Source organism: Zea mays, chromosome 3, assembly GCF_902167145.1.
Source record: "Zea mays cultivar B73 chromosome 3, Zm-B73-REFERENCE-NAM-5.0, whole genome shotgun sequence".
Classification (NCBI taxonomy): Eukaryota; Viridiplantae; Streptophyta; class Magnoliopsida; order Poales; family Poaceae; genus Zea; species Zea mays.
Genome location: NC_050098.1, coordinates 96,045,117 through 96,068,118, shown reverse-complemented (window position 1 = coordinate 96,068,118; position 23,002 = coordinate 96,045,117). Strand labels below are relative to the sequence as shown.

At 45.7% G+C, this 23,002-nt stretch overlaps 1 protein-coding gene across 13 annotated transcripts in view; it reads right to left on the bottom strand.

Moving 5' to 3' along the window:
* Positions 1-1,328: 1,328 nt before the first annotated feature.
* Positions 1,329-23,002, bottom strand: part of LOC100283572 (uncharacterized) — a 68,440-nt gene continuing 46,766 nt past the window's right edge. For 3 of the 13 annotated variants that reach the window (XM_035965868.1, XM_035965870.1, XM_035965871.1), the window contains one exon: positions 3,415-5,721. In XM_035965868.1, the coding sequence (XP_035821761.1) occupies positions 4,723-5,721 (999 nt within the window). In that variant the 3' untranslated portion in view covers positions 3,415-4,722. Of the gene's footprint in view, positions 1,394-2,793; positions 3,149-3,414; positions 5,722-9,281; positions 9,564-13,823; positions 13,837-18,223; positions 18,407-23,002 lie in introns of those variants that run through there. The other 10 variants (XM_035965872.1, XM_035965873.1, XM_020549755.3 and 7 more) reach the window with 8 other exon arrangements.

Here is a 23,002-nt window from a genome sequence, read left to right as displayed (position 1 = left end):
TTGAGTGCAACCCTCGTCCGTTGGGATGCCACAACGTGGAGTAGGCAAGTGTTGGACTTGGCCGAACCACGGGATAAACCACTGTGTCTATTTGTGTTGATCTTCTTGTGGTTATTGTGTTTTGCAAGAACTCCTCTCTAGCCACTTGGCTTTACTGGGCTAACTCCTAATCAAGCTTTGTGGATTAAGTTTCAAGTTTTTACAGGATCACCTATTCACCCCCCCCCTCTAGGTGCTCTCAGAATCTATGAATAATGTGCTCAGTTACAAACTCAATTACTTCCCTGTTTGTTATATTTTTTAGAGCAACGACTTTAGTCCATTTGGTGAAATAATCAGTCGCATTTAGCACAAATCGATGCCCTTTTAATGACAAAGGATGAATTTCTCCTACAAACTTGATAATAGGATGTAGTTCGACAGTAGGAACTAATTGCAAATCATCGGATTTCAGACATACTTGACATCCTTCGTAGTACTTAAAACAATTAGCTATAATGTTAGGCCAATAGAAACCATATGTTCTCAAAAGCCACTTCATCTTAGGAGCCGATTGATGAGTAACACAAATTCCTTCATGTACTTTAGCCATAACTAATGTAGCATCATCAGGACCCAAGCACTTAAGCAAGATATCACTAGGAGTTCGACGATATAGTTCATTATCAATTAAAACATATTTCAAAGCCATTGGACCCACAAGTCGTGATCCCTTTTTGCCTCGGGTCGATCAAACCCTCAAACACTACCAAGGTGAGCCAGCAAGGTTTCACTATGTAGCCTTTACAAAGATTCCCCTGGTGTGTAGTTGCCAGTTAGGTTTCGCCAGGTGTACAAACACAGTACTTCTCCCTAAAGTGGGTGACTAACAAAACCAAATCGAATGAACCTCGACACCCACCCTTAGCAGAGCAAGCACTATGCCCTGGCCCCCATTGACGACACTACGGCGAAGCCAACCACAGCCCCAAGTTCCTCCAATTAATCAGCTAAGGGTGTCCCATTCCACCCTCATGGTTGTATAGTTTTCCCGGGTGGTCATCCAACGAACAAGTCCTTACGGAGAGGTACTCGGGAAATAGCCCGAGTCCCCTAAAGTATCACAATTCATCATCATAATCAAGATATCACCATTGTATCATAAATATTCTCATCATGTTCATTGATTAAAGTAAAGCAATAGCATGGTGCTAATCATAGTAACCAATTCCCAAAGAATAATCAAGGACAGGAAAAACAGAACACTAGTCAATACTTAGGTTGATCATAGTATGTGAGACAATGAATTATAAAGTAAGTAGGACATAATGGGTCAGCGGACACTTGCCTTCACCAGGTTGCTGCTCAAGGAAGTCTCCTAAAACACACTCGGGAACCTCGGACTGCTCGTTGTCTACGCAAAGCAATCATTCATTCAACAGACTTGGGAAATAACAAAAGAATAGTACACCAAACATATGCAATAGAGTGAATACAGGTTCCATAAAAGGTAAAGACACGCATGTGCTTTAAAGGTTTTGGGGGTAGATCACTATGCCTAGTGGTCTATAGTTCTCTAACTAACGCCTATCTCAGTAAGTTACTTAAGCAAAGTTATTCCACAGATGGGGTCATACACTAAATGAGGTTAGGTCTATAAATTTAGACACATAAATATTCACTAGGGTTTTATCTTTTATTTTAACTTTAGTAAATATTCTATACCCTTAAACTAACCTAGAGACTAACCACAAAATTTGAGACATGAAAACAGTGAATGAATATAATTTAAATAGATAGAGAATAACATTTTACAATTTGAACCACCCAATTTGGAGTTCATATGCAAAAGATATGAAATCTACAAGTTTTGGAAATCAAAAACCCTAAATTAAACATATTTTTTTGAATAAAATAAAGTCCAGGGGCCTCAGTGTAAGAAACCAGGGACTCAGGCGCAAGAAAAACCGGACTGCAGGTTAATTCCTAAGAAACCGAGGGTCTCTATAACAAAATTACCAGGCGAAGGAGTATCAGGCGTTCTCGGCCATGCGATCGACGGACGAGCGCGCACGGGGGTGCGAGTGAGCGCTGACAGATGGGCCAGGGCGATCAGCGGCTTAGGGTGAGGGCGGGCTGACCAGTTAGGTCCAGCGCCAGGGGCGCAGGCGACCGACGAGTGGGACCCAGGGATAGGGGCGCTCACGCGAAGCGGTATCCAGCGATCTGGGTCGTTGGATCAAGGACGGGCGGCTGAGATCAAGCGCACGGGGGTTAACGGCACAGTCGCCGACGCTGCTCCTGTCTGCGGCGGTAGAGTCGCCGGATACGAGGCAGACGTGGGCTTCGGGGGATCTGAGATCGCTGGAGCTGGCCAGGACCAGTGAGGGGAACCCGGCGAACTCGATGGCGGTGTTCCGACCGTGAAAGCGAGCGAACGGAGGAAGGGGCGCTCCAGACGGGTCATGGTTACTCCGGCGAGCAATTCCGACCGCGGGGAGGGGTTATCGGGTGCGCCAAGGCCAGCGCAAGCTCCGATGAGGGACGCCTAGGGCCAAAACACAGGCACTAGGTGGGGCTAAATCGACTGGACATCGAGCAGCACGGCAGACCGACGCGGCTAAAAGCTCCGGCAAGCTAAATTGTGAAAATGATCTTACAATGAGCTGTATGGTCTACTTACGTCCTAACATGTTTGCTATTGATAAACAAAAATAAGTTGTGAGCATGAACATTTTCATTATTCCAGTATGATGCATTTGTTACAATAGAATGGACACGGCATAGACATGTTAAGAAGACAGAGGCACCAAATGGTAAAATTTCAACATCACATTAAAAACCATCCATTATTATAATCCTTTTTTACTGTTGGTACAATTTGATACTTCCATGGTGCTTTTATTACTGAAGCCACATGTACAACTGCACATTATTTTCTATTCAACACTGGTAGAAACTGCAAGCGATGACTACGATCCTGCAAACATGTCTCCGGGCCAACATGCAAGCTTGCAGCTCTAGGATTAGCGCGGCATGGTGGCAATTGGCAATACATGACAAAATAGCAAGAGAAAAACTATACGTAGTTCATCCGTCTGGGGAGATTGATGCCAGCTCGTGCAAGGAGGTCGTTCGCTCTTTTCACAGCTGAAGAAATTACCTCCTCCTGGACAACAAAGAAACAGACGTGTGATATCATCAGTGGTAGTGGTATGTCTACAGGGGCATCTACGGGTGTCTCACAAAGAAAAGAGGGAAACAAGAGGTACAGGCATAGCCTGCGGTCATGAAAAACAATACATAAATGTTTAGTCAACAAAAATGGCTGAGATTTGAAGTTTCTGATCTTTAGAGATCTGAGGAACTTATCCAGCATTGCCTAAGCTGGAAGTCTAAGGAGGTCTTTGGTTGCCACCGTCTCAGGGGATGAGGATCCAGGCAGCTGCATGCCTCCATCTGACGCCAAGCGTTCTCCTAGTCCCAGCGTTTGCTACGGTGGGAACCAAACAGGCCCTAAGATTGTTGCCTGGGCTGGGAGCCTAGGAGGTGATTAGCAGGATTCTAACCAAATAGGGCTAAGAAACTGTGTAGTGCTACTGTTGGAACCAGGGATTTATTGCTCAGAATTGAAAGATTACACAGGAAGGGTTGGGGGAGAATTATCACCCAACCTAACAGGAAATAATCTGAACAAACTAGGAAACTATCCCTGACTTATTTCTTTCTTCCAGGTATGGTGACCAGATCTGGTGCCACCTGAACCTCCCCTTGTGTTGGCTGGGCCCTCCCAAGCTTGGCCCTACGCTGGTATGTTTTGCCAGTAAACGCGTCCACAACAGCTACGCCCCATGCAAACCAGTATAATTGGTGCTTAGTGCCCAAGTATTCATTTGACTTCTTAGCTATCATCAGAAGTTGAAAACTTTTATTTTTCTCGAACGCGCAGGAGGACTGCACGTCATTATATTAAGAGAGGAAAAAGGTCCAAGAGGACCAAAGTACAATGCCCATAGGGCAATCCGAAACACTTGACCACATTCTAGACCTTACTCATAATAGCAGGAAGACCAAAACTTGCTAGCTGCTTAGCCCCAGCCCTATCCTAGCAACTTAACTCATTCAGAAACAAACTTTTAACAGAGCTCAAGGAAGGGTTCACTCCATCGAAAACAGCTTTGTTTCTAGTAAGCCATGAGTACCATGACCCCAAAATAATGAGGCTATTGAAGCCTTTCCTGCTGTTTTTGTGAACCTTCTTAAGCACCTTCCTCCACCATTCAGCAAAGGAGATTTCATCAACAGCAGGGGTGAGAGCCCCTAGACTCAAGGGAAAAAGGATAGCATGCCAAAATTGCCTGGCAAAACTGCAAGTACATAGAAGATGTTGCACTGTTTACTGCTCTTGGTCACATAGAACACAAACAACCGGGTGTTGCAGCCCTCTCCTTCTTAGTCTATCAGCAGTCCAACACTTATTCCTTATCGCCAACCAGAGGAAGAACTTGCATTTTGGGGGGGAGCATAGGATTTCCACAAACGTTTCCATGGCTCAAATGAAATGGATCTCATGAAAAAAGCCTTATAGCAAGACTTCGAGGAGAACTTCCCATAAGAAGAGTGCATCCATACATGTTTGTCATCATCTTGAGAAAGCATAACTTCTCCCAAAGTATCCCATAACAACAAATATTGTTGCAGCCTTCTCAAGGAAAGAGGACCACGAATGTCGCTGACCCAATGCTAATTATCTAGAGCCTGTGCCACAGTTCTGGAAGAATAAGCCCTGCGGCCAACCATACCCACCACCTCAGGGGCAATGTCCTGGATAGTATTCCCATGAATCCATCTATCCGACCAGAAGAGAGTAGTAGCCCCATTCCCTAAAATGGTAAATACCGACAAGTCAAAAAACTGTCTAACATGTCGCTGCACTAGGAGGGACAGCCCATGCCAAGGTCTGCTCAAGTCCGTCTTTTCCATCCATAACCATTTTGCCTGCAAAGCCCAGCTTTTGAATTTAAAGTTGGGAATCCCAAGCCCACCAAACTTCAGAGGCCTCGTGACAACTTCCCATGGAACAAGACAGCTACCACCATTAACCTCCTTTCTTCCTCTCCAAAGAAATTCTCGCTGAATTTTATCAATTGATTTAATAACCCACTGAGGGACATTGATAGCAATAAGGAGATAGGTCGGATTGGCCGAAAGAACAAACTTCACCAGTGCAGTCCACCCAGCCAGGTTGAGCAGCCGAGCCTTCCAGTTAGGTAGACGGTCTGCAATCTTCTCAATCCATAACTTAAGGTCACACTTCCTCAATTTTTTATCAGAGATGGGCAGACCCAGATACCTGCAAGGAAACGAAGTGGGACTGCATTGTAACACACTGTAGCCAGCATGCACCAGCTGATCATCACACCTAATTGGAATAGCACTGCTCTTGAGCATATTGGTTACCAGACCTGAAGCTGAACCAAAACAGTTTAGTATCATTTTAGCACAATTTAGATCTGCTTCAATTGGTTTTATGAAAAGGACCACATCATCCGCATAGATGGAGACTCTACTGCGGACATCAGCTCCCCCAAGGCTCTGCAACAAACCTCTATTTTCAGCAGCCCTGAACAAGCTGCTAAGAACATCCATAACCAACACAAATAACATGGGAGAAAGAGGATCTCCCTGGCGAAGACCTCTCTGATGAAAAATATGATTACCAGGCGAACCATTCAGGAGCACCTGAGTAGAAGAAGTGAATAATAAGTTGGAGATCAGATTATGCCAAACAGGTCCAAAGCCCAAATGTGACAAAATTTCTAACAGAAATGCCCACGAGACTGAGTCGAAAGCCTTGGAAATATCCAGTTTCCGCAGTAAACTAGAGATTCTCTTCTTATGAAGGAACTTAATCGATTGTTGCACTAGCATGAAATTATCGTGGATTGACCTTCCTCTAATAAATGCACTCTGGTTAGCTGCCACCAGGTCCTGAAGATATGGCCCCAATCGATTAGCGAGGATCTTAGTGACCAACTTAGCAAAACTATGAATCAAGCTAATAGGCCAAAAATCACCAGCTGAAGTAGCATCCTCTCTCTTCGGGAGAAGAATGAGATACGCTGAGTTTAGCAAATCAAGCTTATAGGCATTTCCAAGGTAAAGGGAGTTAAGAGCAGCCATTATGTCGACTTTAATGATGTCCCAACATGTCTTGTAAAATTTTCCTGTAAAACCATCAGGCCCAGGAACCTTATCAGACGAGAGACAAGCAATGGTGTCTCTTACCTCCTCCGAAAAAGGATGCTCCAGAGCACTGAGATCCATCGCAGCCTTATGGCAATTACTCAAATCAATAGTAAAATGTCTCTGCAAATCAGCACCCAGTAGATTGCAAAAATACCCTTCAAGAATTTGCTGCATGTCATCATGATTGGTAGCCATTCTTCCATCTTCCTCAAGTTTGGAAATGAAATTCTTTTTCTTCCGATAACAGGATTGTAAATGAAAGAACTTAGTGTTCGCATCACCCTCCTCTAGATAGTGGATCCGAGATCTCAACCGAGCAACAGTCCTTTCAAAAGACGCAAGGCTAAGGCAGTGTTGCTTCAACATATTTAGCAACCAAACTTCCCAACTGGACAAAATTCTGATATCCTGCGCCATTTCCAGCCTATGCAACACTTCTCTGACAAGCCCCAGCTGCATCCTCACATTACCCACTTCTTTATGCCCCCAGGACTATAGCACGCGAGCTAACCTTTTAAGCTTCAATGACACCTGTTCCAATGGGCAGGAGCTCCTAACTGGCATGCTCCAAGACGCACCCACCACCTCCAGAAATCCAGGAATTTTGAGCCAAAAACTCTCAAAGTTTTTTTTCGTGAACGCGCAGGAGAGCTGCGCATCATTAAATTAAGAGAAGAAACAGTCCAAAATGGACCAAAGTACAATGCCACAAAAGGCCAAACACAAGACCACCAAATCCTAACCAAACACAAGGCCACCAATTCCTGCTACGCACAGAACTGCAGCTTCCTTCTGCGCATGGAAACAGCAACACGCAAAAGGACAACAACATAAGAGCCAGCAGGCCACACACCCACACAACTGCTCTTCACTAAGCCCCCAATAGAACCTTTGATCTGAAAATTGCAGCACCAGGACCCAAAGCCTCAAGATGTCTAGCACCGGCAAGCCTCCAACACTATGAAGAGAAGCCATCTCTGACATTGAGGGTTAAAGGACAATGATCTGAAGATGTGGTAGCATTACTATGAAGAGAATCATCCGGAACTAGATCTTCCCAACAGCTAGTGCAAAAAACATGGTCCAGCTTAACAAGAGTTGGAGCATCCCTTTGGTTGGACCAAGTATACCTCCTTCCCTTCAGAGGAATCTCTTTCAGATCCAAGGAATTAATAAGCCTACGGAAGTCCCCCAGCATAGCCATGTTAATATTGGAATTGCTCTTGTCTTCCTCCCTGAAAATCAGATTAAAATCGCCCCCAATGATCCATGGTCCCACACAGGTATCTCTGATTTCTCTTAATTCATGAAGAAAAGAGGATTTAAGATTGTCCTGCTGAGGACCATACACTCCAGTGAACCACCAGCAAGAACCATTTCTCTACTGCAGTTGAACTGAGACCGAAAATTGCTTGATAACTGAAGCCATAGATGAAAAAACTCCATCACGCCAGGATAACAACACTCCTCCTCTGGTACCAATCGCTGGGCTATAAACAAAATTACTAAAACCAGACACCAAAATTGAGAGAATATTTTTCTCGAACGCGCAGGAGGACCGCACGTCATTATATTAAGAGAGGAAAAGGACCAAAAGGACCAAAGTACAATGCCCATAGGGCAAACCGAACACTTGACCACAATCTAGACCCTACTCATAATAGCAGGAAGACCAAAACTTGCTAGCTGCTTAGCCTAGCCCTATCCCAGCAACTTAACTCATTCAGAAACAAACTTTTAACAAAGCACAGGGAAGGGTTTACACCATCAAAAACAGCTTTGTTTCAAGTCAGCCATAGGCACCAAGACCCCAAAATAATGAGACTGTTCAAGCCTTTCTTTCTGATTTTGGGCACCTTCTTAAGCACCTTCCTCCACCAATCAGCAAAGGAGATTTCATCAACAGCAGGAATGAGATCCCCAAGACTCAAGGGAAAAAGGATAGCATGCCAAAATTGCCTGGCAAAACTGCAAATACACAGAAGATGTTGCATTGTTTCCTGCTCTTGGTCATAAAGAACACAAACAACCGGGTGTTGCAGCCCTCTCCTTAGTCTATCAGCAGTCCTACACTTATTCCTTATCACCAACCAGAGGAAGAACTTGCATTTTGGGGGAGCCCAGGATTTTCACAAACGTTTCCATGGCTCAAATGAAATTGATCCCATGAAAAAATCCTTATAGCAAGACTTCGAGGATAACATCCTACAAGAAGAGTGCATCCAAACATGTTTGTCAGCATCATGAGAAAGCAGAACTTCTCCCAAAGTATCCCATAACAACAGATATTGCTGCAACCCCCTCAAGGAAAGAGAACCACGAATGTCACTGACCCAATGCCAATTATCCAGAGCATGTGCCACCGTTCTGGAAGAATACGCCTTGCGGCCAACCATACCCACCACCTCAGGGACAATGTCCTAGATAGTATTCGCATGAATCCATCTATCCGACCAGAAGAGAGTAGTAGCCCCATTCCCTAAAATTGTAAAAACCGACAAGTCAAAAAACTGTCTAACCTAACGCTGCACTGGGAGGGACAACCCATGCCAAGGTCTGCTCAGATCCGTCTTTTCCAACCATAACCATTTTGCCTGCAATGCCCAGCTTTTGAACTTAAGGTTAGGGATCCCAAGCCCACCAAATTTCAGGGGCCTCGTGACAACTTCCCATGGAACAAGACAGCTACCACCATTAACCTCCTTTCTTCCTCTCCAAAGAAATCCTCGCCGAATTTTATCAATTGATTTAATAACCCACTGAGGGACATTGATTGCAATAAGATAAGTCGGAATGGCCGATAGAACAAACTTCACCAGCGGAGTCCGCCCAGCCAGGTTGAGCAGCCGAGCCTTCCAGTTAGGCAGACGGTCTGCAATCTTCTCAATCCATAACTTAAGGTCACACTTCCTCAATTTTTTATCAGAGATGGGCAGCCCCAGATACCTGCAAGGAAAAGAAGCGGGACTGCAATACAACACACTGCAGCCAGCAAGCACCTGCTGATCATCACATCTAATTGGAATAGAACTGCTCTTGAGCATATTGGTTACCAGACCGGAAGCTGAACCAAAACAGTTTAGTATCATCTTAGCACAATTCAGGTCTGCTTCAATTGGCTTTATGAAAAGGACCACATCATCCGCATAGATGGAGACTCTACTGCGGACATCAGCTCCCCCAAGGCTCTGCAACAAGCCTCTATTTTCAGCAACCCTGAACAAGCTGCTAAGAACATCCATAACCAACACAAATAACATGGGAGAAAGAGGATCTCCCTGGCGAAGACCTCTCCGATGAAAAATATGATTACCAGGCGAGCCATTTAGGAGCACCTGAGTAGAAGAAGTGAATAATAAGTTGGAGATCAGATTACGCCAAACAGGTCCAAAGCCCAAATGTGTCAAAATTTTCAACAAAAACGCCCACGAGACTGAGTCGAAAGCCTTGGAAATATCCAGTTTCAGCAGTAAACTAGAGATCCTCCTCTTATGAAGGAACTTAATCGATTGTTGCACTAGCATGAAATTGTCGTGGATTGACCTTCCTCTAATAAAAGCACTCTGGTTAGCTGCCACTAGGTTTTGAAAATATGGCCCCAATCGATTAGCGAGGATCTTAGTGACCAACTTAGCAAAACTATGGATCAAGCTAATTGGTCGAAAATCACCAGCTGAAGAAGCATCTTCTCCCTTCGGAAGAAGAATGAGATACGCTGAGTTCAGCAAATCAAGCTTATAGGCATTTCCATGGTAAAGGGAATTAAGAGCAGCCATTATGTCGACTTTAATGATGTCCCAGCATGTCTTGTAAAATTTTCCTGTAAAACCATCAGGCCCAGGAGCCTTATCAGAAGGGAGACAAGCAATAGTGTCCCTAACCTCCTTCTCTGAACAAGGCTGCTCCAAAACACTTAGATCCATCGCAGCCCTGTGACAATTACTTAGATCAATAGTAAAAGGCCTCTGCAAATCAGCCCCCAGCAGATTACAAAAATACTCTTCAAGAATTTGCTGCATGTCATCATGATTGGTAGCCAATTTTCCATCTTCCTCAAGTTTGGAAATGAAATTGTTTTTCTTTCGATAACATGCCTGCGAATGGAAGAACTTAGTGTTGGCATCACCCTCCTTTAGATAGTGGATCCGTGATCTCAACCGAGCAACAGTCCTTTCAAGTGACGCAAGGCTAAGGCATCGTTGCTTCAACAAGTTTAGCAACCAAACTTCCCCACTGGACAAAATTTTGATATCCTGCGCCATTTCCAGCCTATGCAACACTTCTCTGACAAGCCCCAGCTGCATCCTCACATTACCCACTTCTTTATGCCCCCAGGACTGCAATGCGCGAGGTAACCTTTTAAGCTTCAATGACACTTGCTCCAACGGGCAGGAGCTCCCAACTGGCATGCTCCAAGACGCACCCACCACCTCCAGAAAACCAGGAATTTTGGGCCAAAAACTTTCAAAGTGAAACCATCTTTTCCCCATGCAGCCATCTCTGACCTTGAGGGTCAAAGGACAATGATCTGAAGATGTGGTAGCGTTACTATGAAGAGAAGTGTCCGGAAATAGATCTTCCCAACAGCTAGTGCAAAAAACATGGTCCAGCTTAACAAGAGTTGGAGCATCCCTCTGGTTGGACCAAGTATACCTCCTTCCCTTCAAATGAATCTCTTTTAGATCCAAGGAATTAATAAGCCTATGGAAGTCCCCCAGCATAGCCCTGTTAATATTGGAATTGTTCTTGTCTTCCTCCCTGAAAATCAGATTAATATCTCCCCCAATGATCCATAGTCCCACACAGGTATTGAAAGGGAATTAGGCTTACACCTATTTTTTCTAATTGATTTTGGTGGTTGAATTACCCAACACAAATAATTGGACTAACTAGTTTGCTCTAGTCTATAAGTTCTACAGGTACCAAAGGTTCACAATAAGCCAATAAAAAGAACAAGAAAAGGGTTCAAACAAAAGAGCAAAAGACAACCCGGAAGGCACCCTGGTCTGGCGCACCGGACTGTCCGGTGTGCCACCGGACAGTGTCCGTTGCACCAGGGAACTCGACGTCCAACTCTTCACCTTCGGGAATTTTCAGAGGAGCTTCGCTATAATTCACCGGACTGTCCGGTGCACCACTGGACAGTGTCCGGTGCCCCAAGGGAGAGCAACTCTGAACTCGCCAGCTTCGGGAATCCGCTCCGCTATAATTCACCGGACTGTCCGGTGTGATAGCGGAACAACGGCTACTTCGCGCGCAACGGTCGACTGCAACGCATTAAATGCGCGCCTGCGCATGCAGAGGAGCAGAGCGCGCGCGAGTGGCACACCGGACAGCATACAGGGCCTGTCCGGTGCACCACCGGACAGCCAGGCGGGCCCACAAGTCAGAGCTCCAACGGTCGGAACCCAACGGCCAGGTGACGTGGCTGGCGCACCGGACAGTGTCGGTGCGCCCGTCGACAGCAGCCTCCACCAACGGTCAAGTTTGGTGGTTGGGGCTATAAATACCCCAACCACCCCCACATTCAAGTCATCCAAGTTTTCCACCTTCCAACTACTTACAAGAGCTAGCATTCAATACAAGACACACCAAAGAGATTAAATCCTCTCACAACTCCACACAAAGCTTTAGTGATTAGTGAGAGAGATTTGTTGTGTTCATTTGAGCTCTTGCGCTTGGATTGCTTCTTTCTCACATTCCTTCTTGCGATCATCTCAATTATAATCAAGGCAAGAGACACCAATTGTGTGGTGGTCCTTGCAGGAACTTCGTGTTCCGTTTGATTGAGAAGAGAAGCTCACTCGGTCCGAGGGACCGTTTGAGAGAGGGAAAGGGTTGAAAGAGACCCGGTCTTTGTCGCCACCTCAACGGGGAGTAGGTTTGCAAGAACCGAACCTCGGTAAAACAAATCCTTGTGTCTCACTTCCTATTCGCTCACGATTTGTTTTGCGCCCTCTCTTCGGACTCGTTTCTATTTCTAACGCTAACCCGGCTTGTAGTTGTGATTAAGTTTGTAAATTTCAGATTCGCCGTATTCACCCCCCCTCTAGGCAACTTTCAATTGATATCAAAGCCCGGTGCTTCATTAGAGCCTAACCGCTCGAAGTGATGTCGGGAGATCACGCCAAGAGGGAGATGGAGACCGGCGACAAGCCCGCTACAAGCCACGGGAAGGCTTCATCGGAAGAGTCCCGCAACAAAGGGAAAGGGAAGGAGAAGAAATCCCCTTCACACAAGTCGCATCGGAGCGGTGACAAGAAGAAGATGAGGAATGTGGTCTACTACGAGACCGACTCCTCATCACCGTCCACCTCCGGCTCCGACACGCCGTCCGTAACTTCTAAGCGCCATGAGCGCAAGAAGTTTAGCAAGATCCCCCTACGCTATCCTCGCATTTCTAAACATACGCCTTTACTTTCCGTCCCATTAGGCAAACCACCAACGTTTGATGGTGAAGATTATGCTAGATGGAGTGATATGATGCGATATCACCTAACTTCACTCCACAAAAATATATAGGATGTTGTTGAGTTTGGTGTACAGGTACCATCCGTAGGGGATGAAGATTATGATGAGGATGAAGTGGCCCAAATCCAACACTTCAACTCCCAAGCCACAACTATACTCCTCGCCTCTCTAAGTCGAGAGGAGTATAATAAGGTGCAAGGGTTGAAGAGTGCTAAAGAGATTTGGGACGTACTCAAGACCGCACACGAAGGAGACGAGGTGACCAAGATCACCAAGCGGGAGACGATCGAGGGAGAGCTCGGTCGCTTCCGGCTTCGCCAAGGTGAAGAGCCACAAGAAATGTACAACCGGCTCAAGACTTTGGTGAACCAAGTGCGCAACCTCGGGAGTAAGAAATGGGATGACCATGAGATGGTTAAGGTTATTCTAAGATCCCTCGTTTTTCTTAACCCTACGTAAGTTCAATTAATTCGAGGAAATCCTAGATATACACTAATGTCTCCCGAGGAGGTAATTGGGAATTTTGTGAGCTTTGAATTGATGATCAAAGGCTCAAAAAAGATCAACGAGCTTGACGGCCCCTCCACGTCCGAAGCACAACCGGTCGCATTCAAAGCGACAGAGGTGAAGAAGGAGGAGTCTACATCAAGTAGACAACCAATCGACGCCTCAAAGCTCGACAATGAGGAGATGGCGCTCATCATCAAGAGCTTCCGCCAAATCCTCAAGCAAAGAAGGGGGAAGGACTACAAATCCCGCTCCAAGAAAGTGTGCTACAAATGTGGTAAGCCCGGTCATTTTATTGCAAAATGTCCATTATCTAGTGATAGTGACAGGGGCGACGACAAGAAGGGGAGAAGAAAGGAGAAGAAGAGATACTACAAGAAGAAGGGCGGCGATGCCCATGTTTGCCGGGAGTGGGACTCCGACGAGAGCTCCACCGACTCCTGCTCCGACGAGGATGCCGCAAACATCACCGTCACCAAGGGTCTCCTCTTCCCCAACGTCGGCCACAAGTGCCTCATGGCAAAGGACGGCAAAAAGAAGGTTAAATCCAAATCCTCCACTAGATATGAGTCCTCTAGTGATGATAATGCTAGTGATGAGGAAGATAATTTGCGTACCCTTTTTGCCAACCTAAACATGCAACAAAAAGAAAAATTAAATGAATTAATTAGTGCCATCCATGAAAAGGATGAACTCTTGGACACCCAAGAGGACTTCCTAATCAAGGAAAACAAAAAACATGTTAAGGTTAAAAATGCTTACGCTCTAAAAGTAGAAAAATGTGAAAAAATATCTAGTGAGCTAAGCACTTGCCATAATGTTATTACCAACCTTAGAAATGAGAATGCAAATTTAATTGCTAAGGTTGATTCAAATGCTTGTGATGTTCCCAATCTTGGAAATGATAATGTTGATTTGCTTGCTAAGATTGCATAATTAAACATTTCTCTTGCTAACCTAAGGATTGAAAATGAAAATTTGCTTGCTAAGGCTAAAGAACTAGATGTTTGCAATGCTTCCATTTCCGACCTTAGAAGTAAAAATGATATATTGCATGCTAAGGTTGTAGAATTAAAATCTTGCAAACCCTCTACATCTACCGTTGAACATACTTCCATTTGTACTAGATGTAGAGATATTAACATTGATGCTATTCATAATCAAATGGCTTTAATTAAACAACAAAATGATCATATAGCCAAATTAGATGCTAAAATTGCCGAGCATGACTTAGAAAACGAAAAATTTAAATTTGCTAGAAGCATGCTATATAGTGGGAGACGCCCTGGCATAAAAGATGGCATTGGCTTCCAAAAGGGGGACAATGTCAAACTTAATGCCCCTCCTAAAAGATTGTCTAATTTTGTTAAGGGCAAGGCTCACATGCCTCAGGATAACGAGGGTTACATTTTGTACCCTGCCGGTTATCCTGAGAGCAAAATTAGGAGAATTCACTCTAGAAAGTCTCACTCTGGCCCTAATCATGCTTTTATATATAAGGGTGAGACATCTAGCTCTAGGCAATTAACCCGTGCTAAATTGCCTAGAAAGAAAACTGCTATTGCATCAAATGATCATAACATCTCATTTAAAACTCTTGATGCATCTTATGTTTTAACTAACAAATCCGGCAAGTTAGTTACCAAATATGTTGGGGGCAAGCACAAGGGGTCAAAGCCTTGTGTTTGGGTACCCAAAGTTATTGTATCTAATGTCAAAGGACCCAAAACCATTTGGGTACCTAAAATCAAGAACTAAACTTGTGTTGTAGGTTTATGCATCCGGGGGCTCAAGTTGAATCATCGATAGCGGGTGCACAAACCATATGACTGGGGAGAAGAAGATGTTCTCCTCCTACGAGAAAAACCAAGATCCCCAAAGAGCGATCACATTCGGGGATGGAAACCAAGGTTTGGTCAAAGGATTGGGTAAAATTGCTATATCACCTAACCATTCCATTTCCAATGTTTTTCTTGTAGACTCTTTAGATTACAATTTGCTTTCCGTATCTCAATTATGTCAAATGGGCTACAACTGTCTTTTTACTGATGTAGGTGTCACTGTGTTTAGAAGAAGTGATGATTCAATATCATTTAAGGGATTGTTAGAGGGTCAGCTATACTTGGTAGATTTTGATAGAGCTGAACTCGACACTTGCTTAATTGCTAAGACTAACATGGGTTGGCTCTGGCACCGCCGACTAGCCCATGTTGGGATGAAGAATCTTCATAAGCTTCTAAAGGGAGAGCACATTTTAGGATTAACAAATGTTCATTTTGAGAAAGACAGGATTTGTAGCGCATGCCAAGCAGGGAAGCAAGTTGGTGTTCATCATCCACACAACATCATGACGACTGACAGGCCACTGGAGCTCGTACACATGGACCTATTCGGCCCGATAGCTTACATAAGCATCGGCGAGAGTAAGTACTGTCTAGTTATTGTGGATGATTATTCTCGCTTCACTTGGGTGTTCTTTTTGCAAGAAAAATCTCATACCCAAGAAACCTTAAAGGGATTCTTAAGACGGGCTCAAAATGAGTTCGGCTTAAGGATCAAGAAAATTAGAAGCGACAACGGGACGGAGTTCAAGAACTCTCAAATTGAAGGCTTCCTTGAGGAGGATGGCATCAAGCATGAGTTCTCTTCTCACTACACCCCACAACAAAATGGTGTAGTGGAGAAGAAGAATCGAACTCTATTGGACATGGCAAGAACCATGCTTGATGAGTACAAGACTTCGGATCGGTTTTGGGCCGAGGCGGTCAACACCGCCTGCTACGCCATCAACCGGTTATATCTACACCGAATCCTCAAGAAGACATCATACGAACTCCTAACCGGTAAAAAGCCCAATATTTCATATTTTAGAGTTTTTGGTAGCAAATGCTTTAATTTTGTTAAAAGAGGTAGAAAATCTAAATTTGCTCCTAAGACTGTAGAAGGCTTTTTACTAGGATATGATTCAAACACAATGGCATATAGAGTCTTTAACAAGTCCTCTGAACAAGTTGAAGTTTCTTGTGACGTTGTGTTTGATGAGACTAACGGCTTTCAAGTAGAGCAAGTTGATCTTGATGATATAGGTGATGAAGAGGCTCCGTGCATCGCGCTAAGGAACATGTTCGTTGGGGATGTGTGTCCTAAGGAATCCAAAGAGCCTCCAAATGCACAAGATCAACCATCCTCCTCCACGCAAACATCTCCACCAACTCAAAATAAGGATGAGGCTCAAGTTGATGAAGGAGAAGATCAACAAGATGAGCCACATCAAGATGACAGCAATGATCAAGGGGGAGATGCAAATGATCAAGACAAGGAGGATGAAGAACCAAAGCCGCCACACCTAAGAGTCCACCAAGCAATCCAACGAGATCACCCCGTCGACACCATCCTCGGCGATATCCATAAGGGGGTAACCACTAGATCTCGTGTTGCACATTTTTGTGAGCATTACTCTTTTGTTTCCTCTATTGAGCCACACAGGTTAGATGAAGCACTACAAGATTCGGATTGGGTGGTGGCAATGCAAGAGGAGCTCAACAACTTCATTAGGAACGAGGTATGGCATTTGGTTCCACGTCGTAATCAAAATGTTGTAGGAACCAAGTGGGTCTTCCGGAACAAGCAAGACGAGCATGGTATGGTGACAAGGAACAAAGCCTGACTTGTGGCCAAGGGATACTCACAAGTCGAAGGTTTGGATTTCGGTGAAACCTATGCACCTGTAGCTAGGCTTGAGTCAATTCGCATATTACTTGCCTATGCTACTTACCATAGCTTTAAACTTTATCAAATGGACGTGAAAAGTGCCTTCCTCAATGGACCAATCAAGGAAGAGGTCTATGTTGAGCAACCTCCCGGCTTTGAAGATAGTGAGTATCCTAACCATGTGTATAAACTCTCTAAGGCGCTTTATGGGCTCAAGCAAGCCCCAAGAGCATGGTATGAATGCCTAAGAGATTTCCTTATCACTAATGTCTTCAAGGTCGGAAAGGCCGATCCTACTTTATTTACTAAAACTCTTGACAATGATTTGTTTGTATGCCAAATATATGTTGATGATATTATATTTGGGTCTACTAACGAATCTACATGTGAGGAATTTAGTAGGATCATGACACAGAAATTCGAGATGTCGATGATGGGGGAGTTGAAGTACTTCTTGGGATTTCAAGTGAAGCAACTCCAAGAGGGCACCTTCATTAGAAAAACGAAGTATATTCAAGACATTCTAAACAAGTTTGGGATGAAGGATGCCAAGCCCATCAAGACACCCATGGGAACCAATGGGCATCTCGACCTCGACACGGGAGGTAAATCCGTCGATCAAAAGGTATACGGGTCAATGATAGGCTCTTTACTCTATTTATGTGCATCTCGACCGGATATTATGCTTTCCGTAAGCCGACCCTAAGGAAGCTCACCTTACGGCCGTAAAACGAATCTTGAGATATTTAGTTTATACTCCTAAGTTTGGGCTTTGGTATCCTAGGGGATCCACTTTTGATTTAATTGGTTATTCGGATGCCGATTGGGCGGGGTGTAAGATTAATAGAAAGAGCACATCGGGGACTTGCCAGTTTTTGGAAAGATCCTTGGTGTCTTGGGCTTCAAATAAGCAAAATTTCGTAGCTCTTTCTACCGCCGAAGCCGAGTATATTGCCGCAGGCCATTGTTGCGCGCAATTACTTTGGATGAGGCAAACCCTTAGGAACTATGGTTACAAATTAACCAAAGTTCCCCTTCTATGTGATAATGAGAGTGCAATCCGCATGGCGGATAATCCCATTGAGCATAGCCGCACTAAACACATAGTCATTCGGTATCATTTTCTAAGGGATCACCAACAAAAGGGAGATATCGAGATTGCATATATTAACACTAAAGATCAATTAGCCGATATCTTTACCAAGCCACTAGATGAACAAACTTTTAACTAACTTAGGCATAAGCTAAATATTCTTGATTCTAATAATTTCTTTTGATGTTTTGCACACATAGCTCATTCATATACCTTTGATCATGTCTCGTCTATATGCCATGACTAATGTGTTTTCAAGTATATTTCAAACCAAGTCATAGGTGTAATGAAAGGGAATTGGAGTCTTCGGCGAAGACAAAGGCTTCCACTCCACTCCATAACTCATTCTTCGCCGTCGCTCCGAGTAACTCTCCGTCTTTGGTATAATCTTCACTCCTATTTTTGTTTACCAAAGGGGAGAAAGTAGTTAAAAAGTGCTTGTATTTCACTCTAAGTATCCGTTTTTGGCGATTCATGCCAAAGGGGGAGAAAGTATTAGCCCAAAGCAAAAGGACCGCACCACCACCTAATTTTAAAAACTAATGATTTTCAAATTGGTATCTTATTGTGTTCAAAAGGGAGAGAAAGTAGTATTTTCAAAATTGATATCTTAAAACCCTCTTGAACACTAAGAGGGGGATTTTACTGAGGGGGAGTTTTGTTTAGTCAAAGGAAAAGCATTTGAAACAGGGGGAGAAAATTTCAAATCTTGAAAATGCTTCGCAAAATCTTATTCATCTACCTTTGACTATTTGCAAAAGGACTTTCGAAAGGATTTACAAAAAGAATTTGCAAAAACAAAACATGTGGTGCAAGCGTGGTCCAAAATGTTAATAATAAAGAAACAATCCATGCATATCTTATGAGAATTTATATTGGCTCAATTCTAAGTAACCTTTGCACTTACTTTATGCAAACTAGTTCAATTATGCACTTCTATATTTGCTTTGGCTTGTATTGGCATCAATCACCAAAAAGGGGTGGGACTGAAAGGGAATTAGGCTTACACCTATTTCCTAATTGATTTTGGTGGTTGAATTACCCAACACAAATAATTGGACTAACTAGTTTGCTCTAGTCTATAAGTTCTACAGGTACCAAAGGTTCACAATAAGCCAATAAAAAGACCAAGAAAAGGGTTCAAACAAAAGAGCAAAAGACAACCCGGAAGGCACTCTGGTCTGGCGCACCGGACAGTGTCCGGTGCACCACCGGATAGTGTCTGGTGCACCAGGGAACTCGACGCCCAACTCTTCACCTTCGGGAATTTTCAGAGGAGCTTCGCTATAATTCACCGGACTGTTCGGTGCACCACCGGACAGTGTCCGGTGCCCCAAGGGAGAGCAACTCTGAACTCGCCAGCTTCGGGAATCCGCTCCGCTATAAGTCACCGGACTGTCCGGTGTGACAGCGGAACAACGGCTACTTCGCGCGCAACGGTCGACTGCAACGCATTAAATGCGCGCCTGCGCGCGCAGAGGAGCAGAGCACGCGCGGGTGGCACACCGGACAGCATACAGGGCCTGTCCGGTGCACCAACGGACAGCCAGGCGGGCCCACAAGTCAGTGCTCCAACGGTCGGAACCAAACGGCCAGGTGACGTGGCTGGCGCACCGGACTGTCCGGTGCGCCCGTCGACAGCAGCCTCCACCAACAGTCAAGTTTGGTGGTTGGGGCTATAAATACCCCAACCACCCCCACATTCAAGTCATCCAAGTTTTCCACCTTCCAACTACTTATAAGAGCTAGCATTCAATACAAGACACACCAAAGAGATCAAATCCTCTCTCAACTCCACACAAAGTTTTAGTGATTAGTGAGGGAGATTTGTTGTGTTCATTTGAGCTCTTGCGTTTGGATTGCTTCTTTCTCTCATTCCTTCTTGCGATCATCTCAATTGTAATCAAGGCAAGAGACACCAATTGTGTGGTGGTCCTTGCGGGAACTTCGTGTTCCGTTTGAATGAGAAGAAAAGCTCACTCGGTCTGAGGGACCGTTTGAGAGAGGGAAAGGGTTGAAAGAGACCCGGTCTTTGTGACCACCTCAACGGGGAGTAGGTTTGCAAGAACCGAACCTCGGTAAAACAAATCCTTGTGTCTCACTTCCTATTCGCTCACGATTTGTTTTGCGCCCTCTCTCTCGGACTCGTTTCTATTTCTAACGCTAACCCGGCTTGTAGTTGTGATTAAGTTTGTAAATTTCAGATTCGCCCTATTCACCCCCTCTCTAGGCGACTTTCAGGTATCTCTGATTTCTCTTAATTCATGAAGGAGGATTTAAGATTGTCCTGGTGAGGACCATACACTCTAGTGAACCACCAGCAAGAACCATTTTCCTCTTGCAATTTAACTAAAACCGAAAATTGCTTGATAACTAAAGCCAAAGATGAAAAAACTCCATCACGCCAGGATACCAACACCCCTCCTCTGGTACCAATCGCTGGGCTGTAAACAAATTTACTAAAACCAGACCCCAAAATTGAGAGAATATCAAAATCTGAAATAGAAAAAAGTTTGGTTTCCTGCAGGCAAATAATCGAAGGTCCAATATCAACCACCAATGATTTAACAGAATCTCTCTTCACACGATCATTCAACCCTCTCACATTCCAGATTAAAAAGCAGCTTGAATCCATCTAAACAACGAACAAACACCACCAGCAAACCATCCCAACCGCACCTAAATAGGTCCGTTCAGCGGCACCGTCCAGCCAAACAGCGTTGCCAAAGCAGCAATATGAACACTAGAGAGCCCAGAAACAAATAGCTTCGCATATTTCCCGGCATCCTGGACAGAAATAACTTCATTGTCATCACAGAAACCCAGATGCCTGCAGACCTGGGCAGCAGCCTCAGAACCGAGTTCTGGAGGAAATTTGGCCACCCTCCTGCTCCACCTTGGTATAAAATTACTGGGTAGAGGCTTATTCCTTCTCGTGGGAAACCGTGGAGTTGGCAGCAAGGCATCCACCGGTTTAGTGACCAAACACTGGAACTCGCACAAGGGCGAAGAAATCACCATAGAATTATCAAGACTCGACTGAACCAACGTGCCATCCTGATCATCCAAAATAGATGGTCTCAACCTCCTGGAGTAGACCTTGAAAACAGGTGGCTTCAAATTCCATCTAGCAGAAGAAACACTATCAACACACAGCCAAAATCGAATCCTCCCTCAATCCAGCAGCCAAAATAGCAGTGGCACCATCAGGAGAATAATCGGGAACCACAGCATCACACAAGGCCAGAACACCAGGCGCCGCCAGCTCCTCAACCGCAACACACGGGAGGGTAGGGGCATCAACTGGTCCTGCCAACGAATCCGAAGAGACAGGCGCCGCCAAAACATCACTATTAGCCATCAACGCATCCAAATGCCCCACATCATCAGAGGGTCCAACACGCGTCGACGAGGAATGAAAACGAGGGCCCAGCCGCGAGTGCACCGAAGCCCGAGGCAATGAGGCCTGATCACCCAGCCTCTGCACCCGCCGAGCCCGACGACCCTGCTCCGGCTCATCATCAGAGGGATCCGCTGGAGGTGGCGGCAGCTGCTCCTCCACAAGGACACCCTCCGGCCCAATAATCTTCACTATCACAGGGAACACCAACGAACGTGGAATCCAAACTCCGTCTTCATCGAGGATCGCTAGCTCCACAGCATGCAGGTCCAACACCTCCCGCAACTCCACGGGAGAGCGGCACCATGCTCTCAACCTGATGACTGACAAGTCCTCCCCGCCGATAGAATCCGGGTGTAGGCCCTGAATCAGGAAGTATGGACCAAGCAAAACCTCCGCTGTCTCCAGTCCCCAAAGGTGAGCAGGGATACCACGGAGCTCGACGTCAATGAGGGAAGACAAGACACTGCCTCCCGAAGCAAAAGCCTACCTAGTCCATCTCTTAACATGCAACCTCAGTGGAGGGACGTGGAGCAACGATCCCTCACTAACCACCCGAACAGCCAGATCCTCTGAAGGGAAGAGGACAAGAAAGGAGCCTGGCGCAGCACGAGGTAGGCAGAGCACATCGGCGTCAAGGCCAAACCTTAAGGCGAGCGCATCTCTAACCTCCGTGGCGCAACCAGTTCCTTCCTGCCCAACTACGCTGACGATCAGGGCATGGCGAAGTTCTATCTCAACACGGTCGATCATCCTGGAACGCCCAATAAACCTCATAGGACGAGTACCATCCAGAGCCGTGGGCGACAAGTTCCCTGAAGGCAGAAGCAAAGGATCGCCGCCAAGTTCACCACCAGACCCGGCCCTGAGCCTTCGCTGCCCATGGCGAGTAGGCCGCTTCCCGCTGATAGCGGCATCCGAACCACCAAGCGTCGAGTCACCCGCCATGGCGTGGTCCGCAAAAGCGACCGTCGGGGCCTCCTTGGAGATTGGCCGCCACACCAGTCTGCGCATAGGAGCGACCAAGTTCGTCTGCCTGCACGGGCACTCGCTCACACGGTGCTCCGGCCACCTGCAGAAGAAGCACCGAACACGGTTCGAACACCTCGCCGCCCGGTGATCAGCAGAGAAGCAGTTGAAATATCTACCCCGTAGATCAACCGGAACGGGTCTGGGCGATGGCCAGGGAGGGCGGCAAGCCAAGCGGCGGCCACGACGACTCTGGACAGTCTTCCAGCCGCCACCAGCACTCCCTCCCACGAAATGAGAACCAGGGGGCTGTGAGGACACCAACGCTTCCTTATAGGAGAGCCGACTCGGAAGCGGGACAGCCCCCACACCCGCCGCGTCGTCTTCACACCACCGCTGGGCTTTGGAACGACCACCGCACGTAGAGGGCCCCGCCGACGCCGGGGAAGATGAGAGGTGATTGGCAGCCGGGATCGGAATGGTCACCGGCGTGGGGCTAGTGGAGGTAGGTGAAGAGGCGTCGGGGGTAGAGGAGAGGTCCAGGGGAGAGGAGGGGTCAGGCGGCGGGAAAGGAAGGGTCGTCATCCTAAAAGGCCATAGAAGTTCAAAAACTAGTATGAACA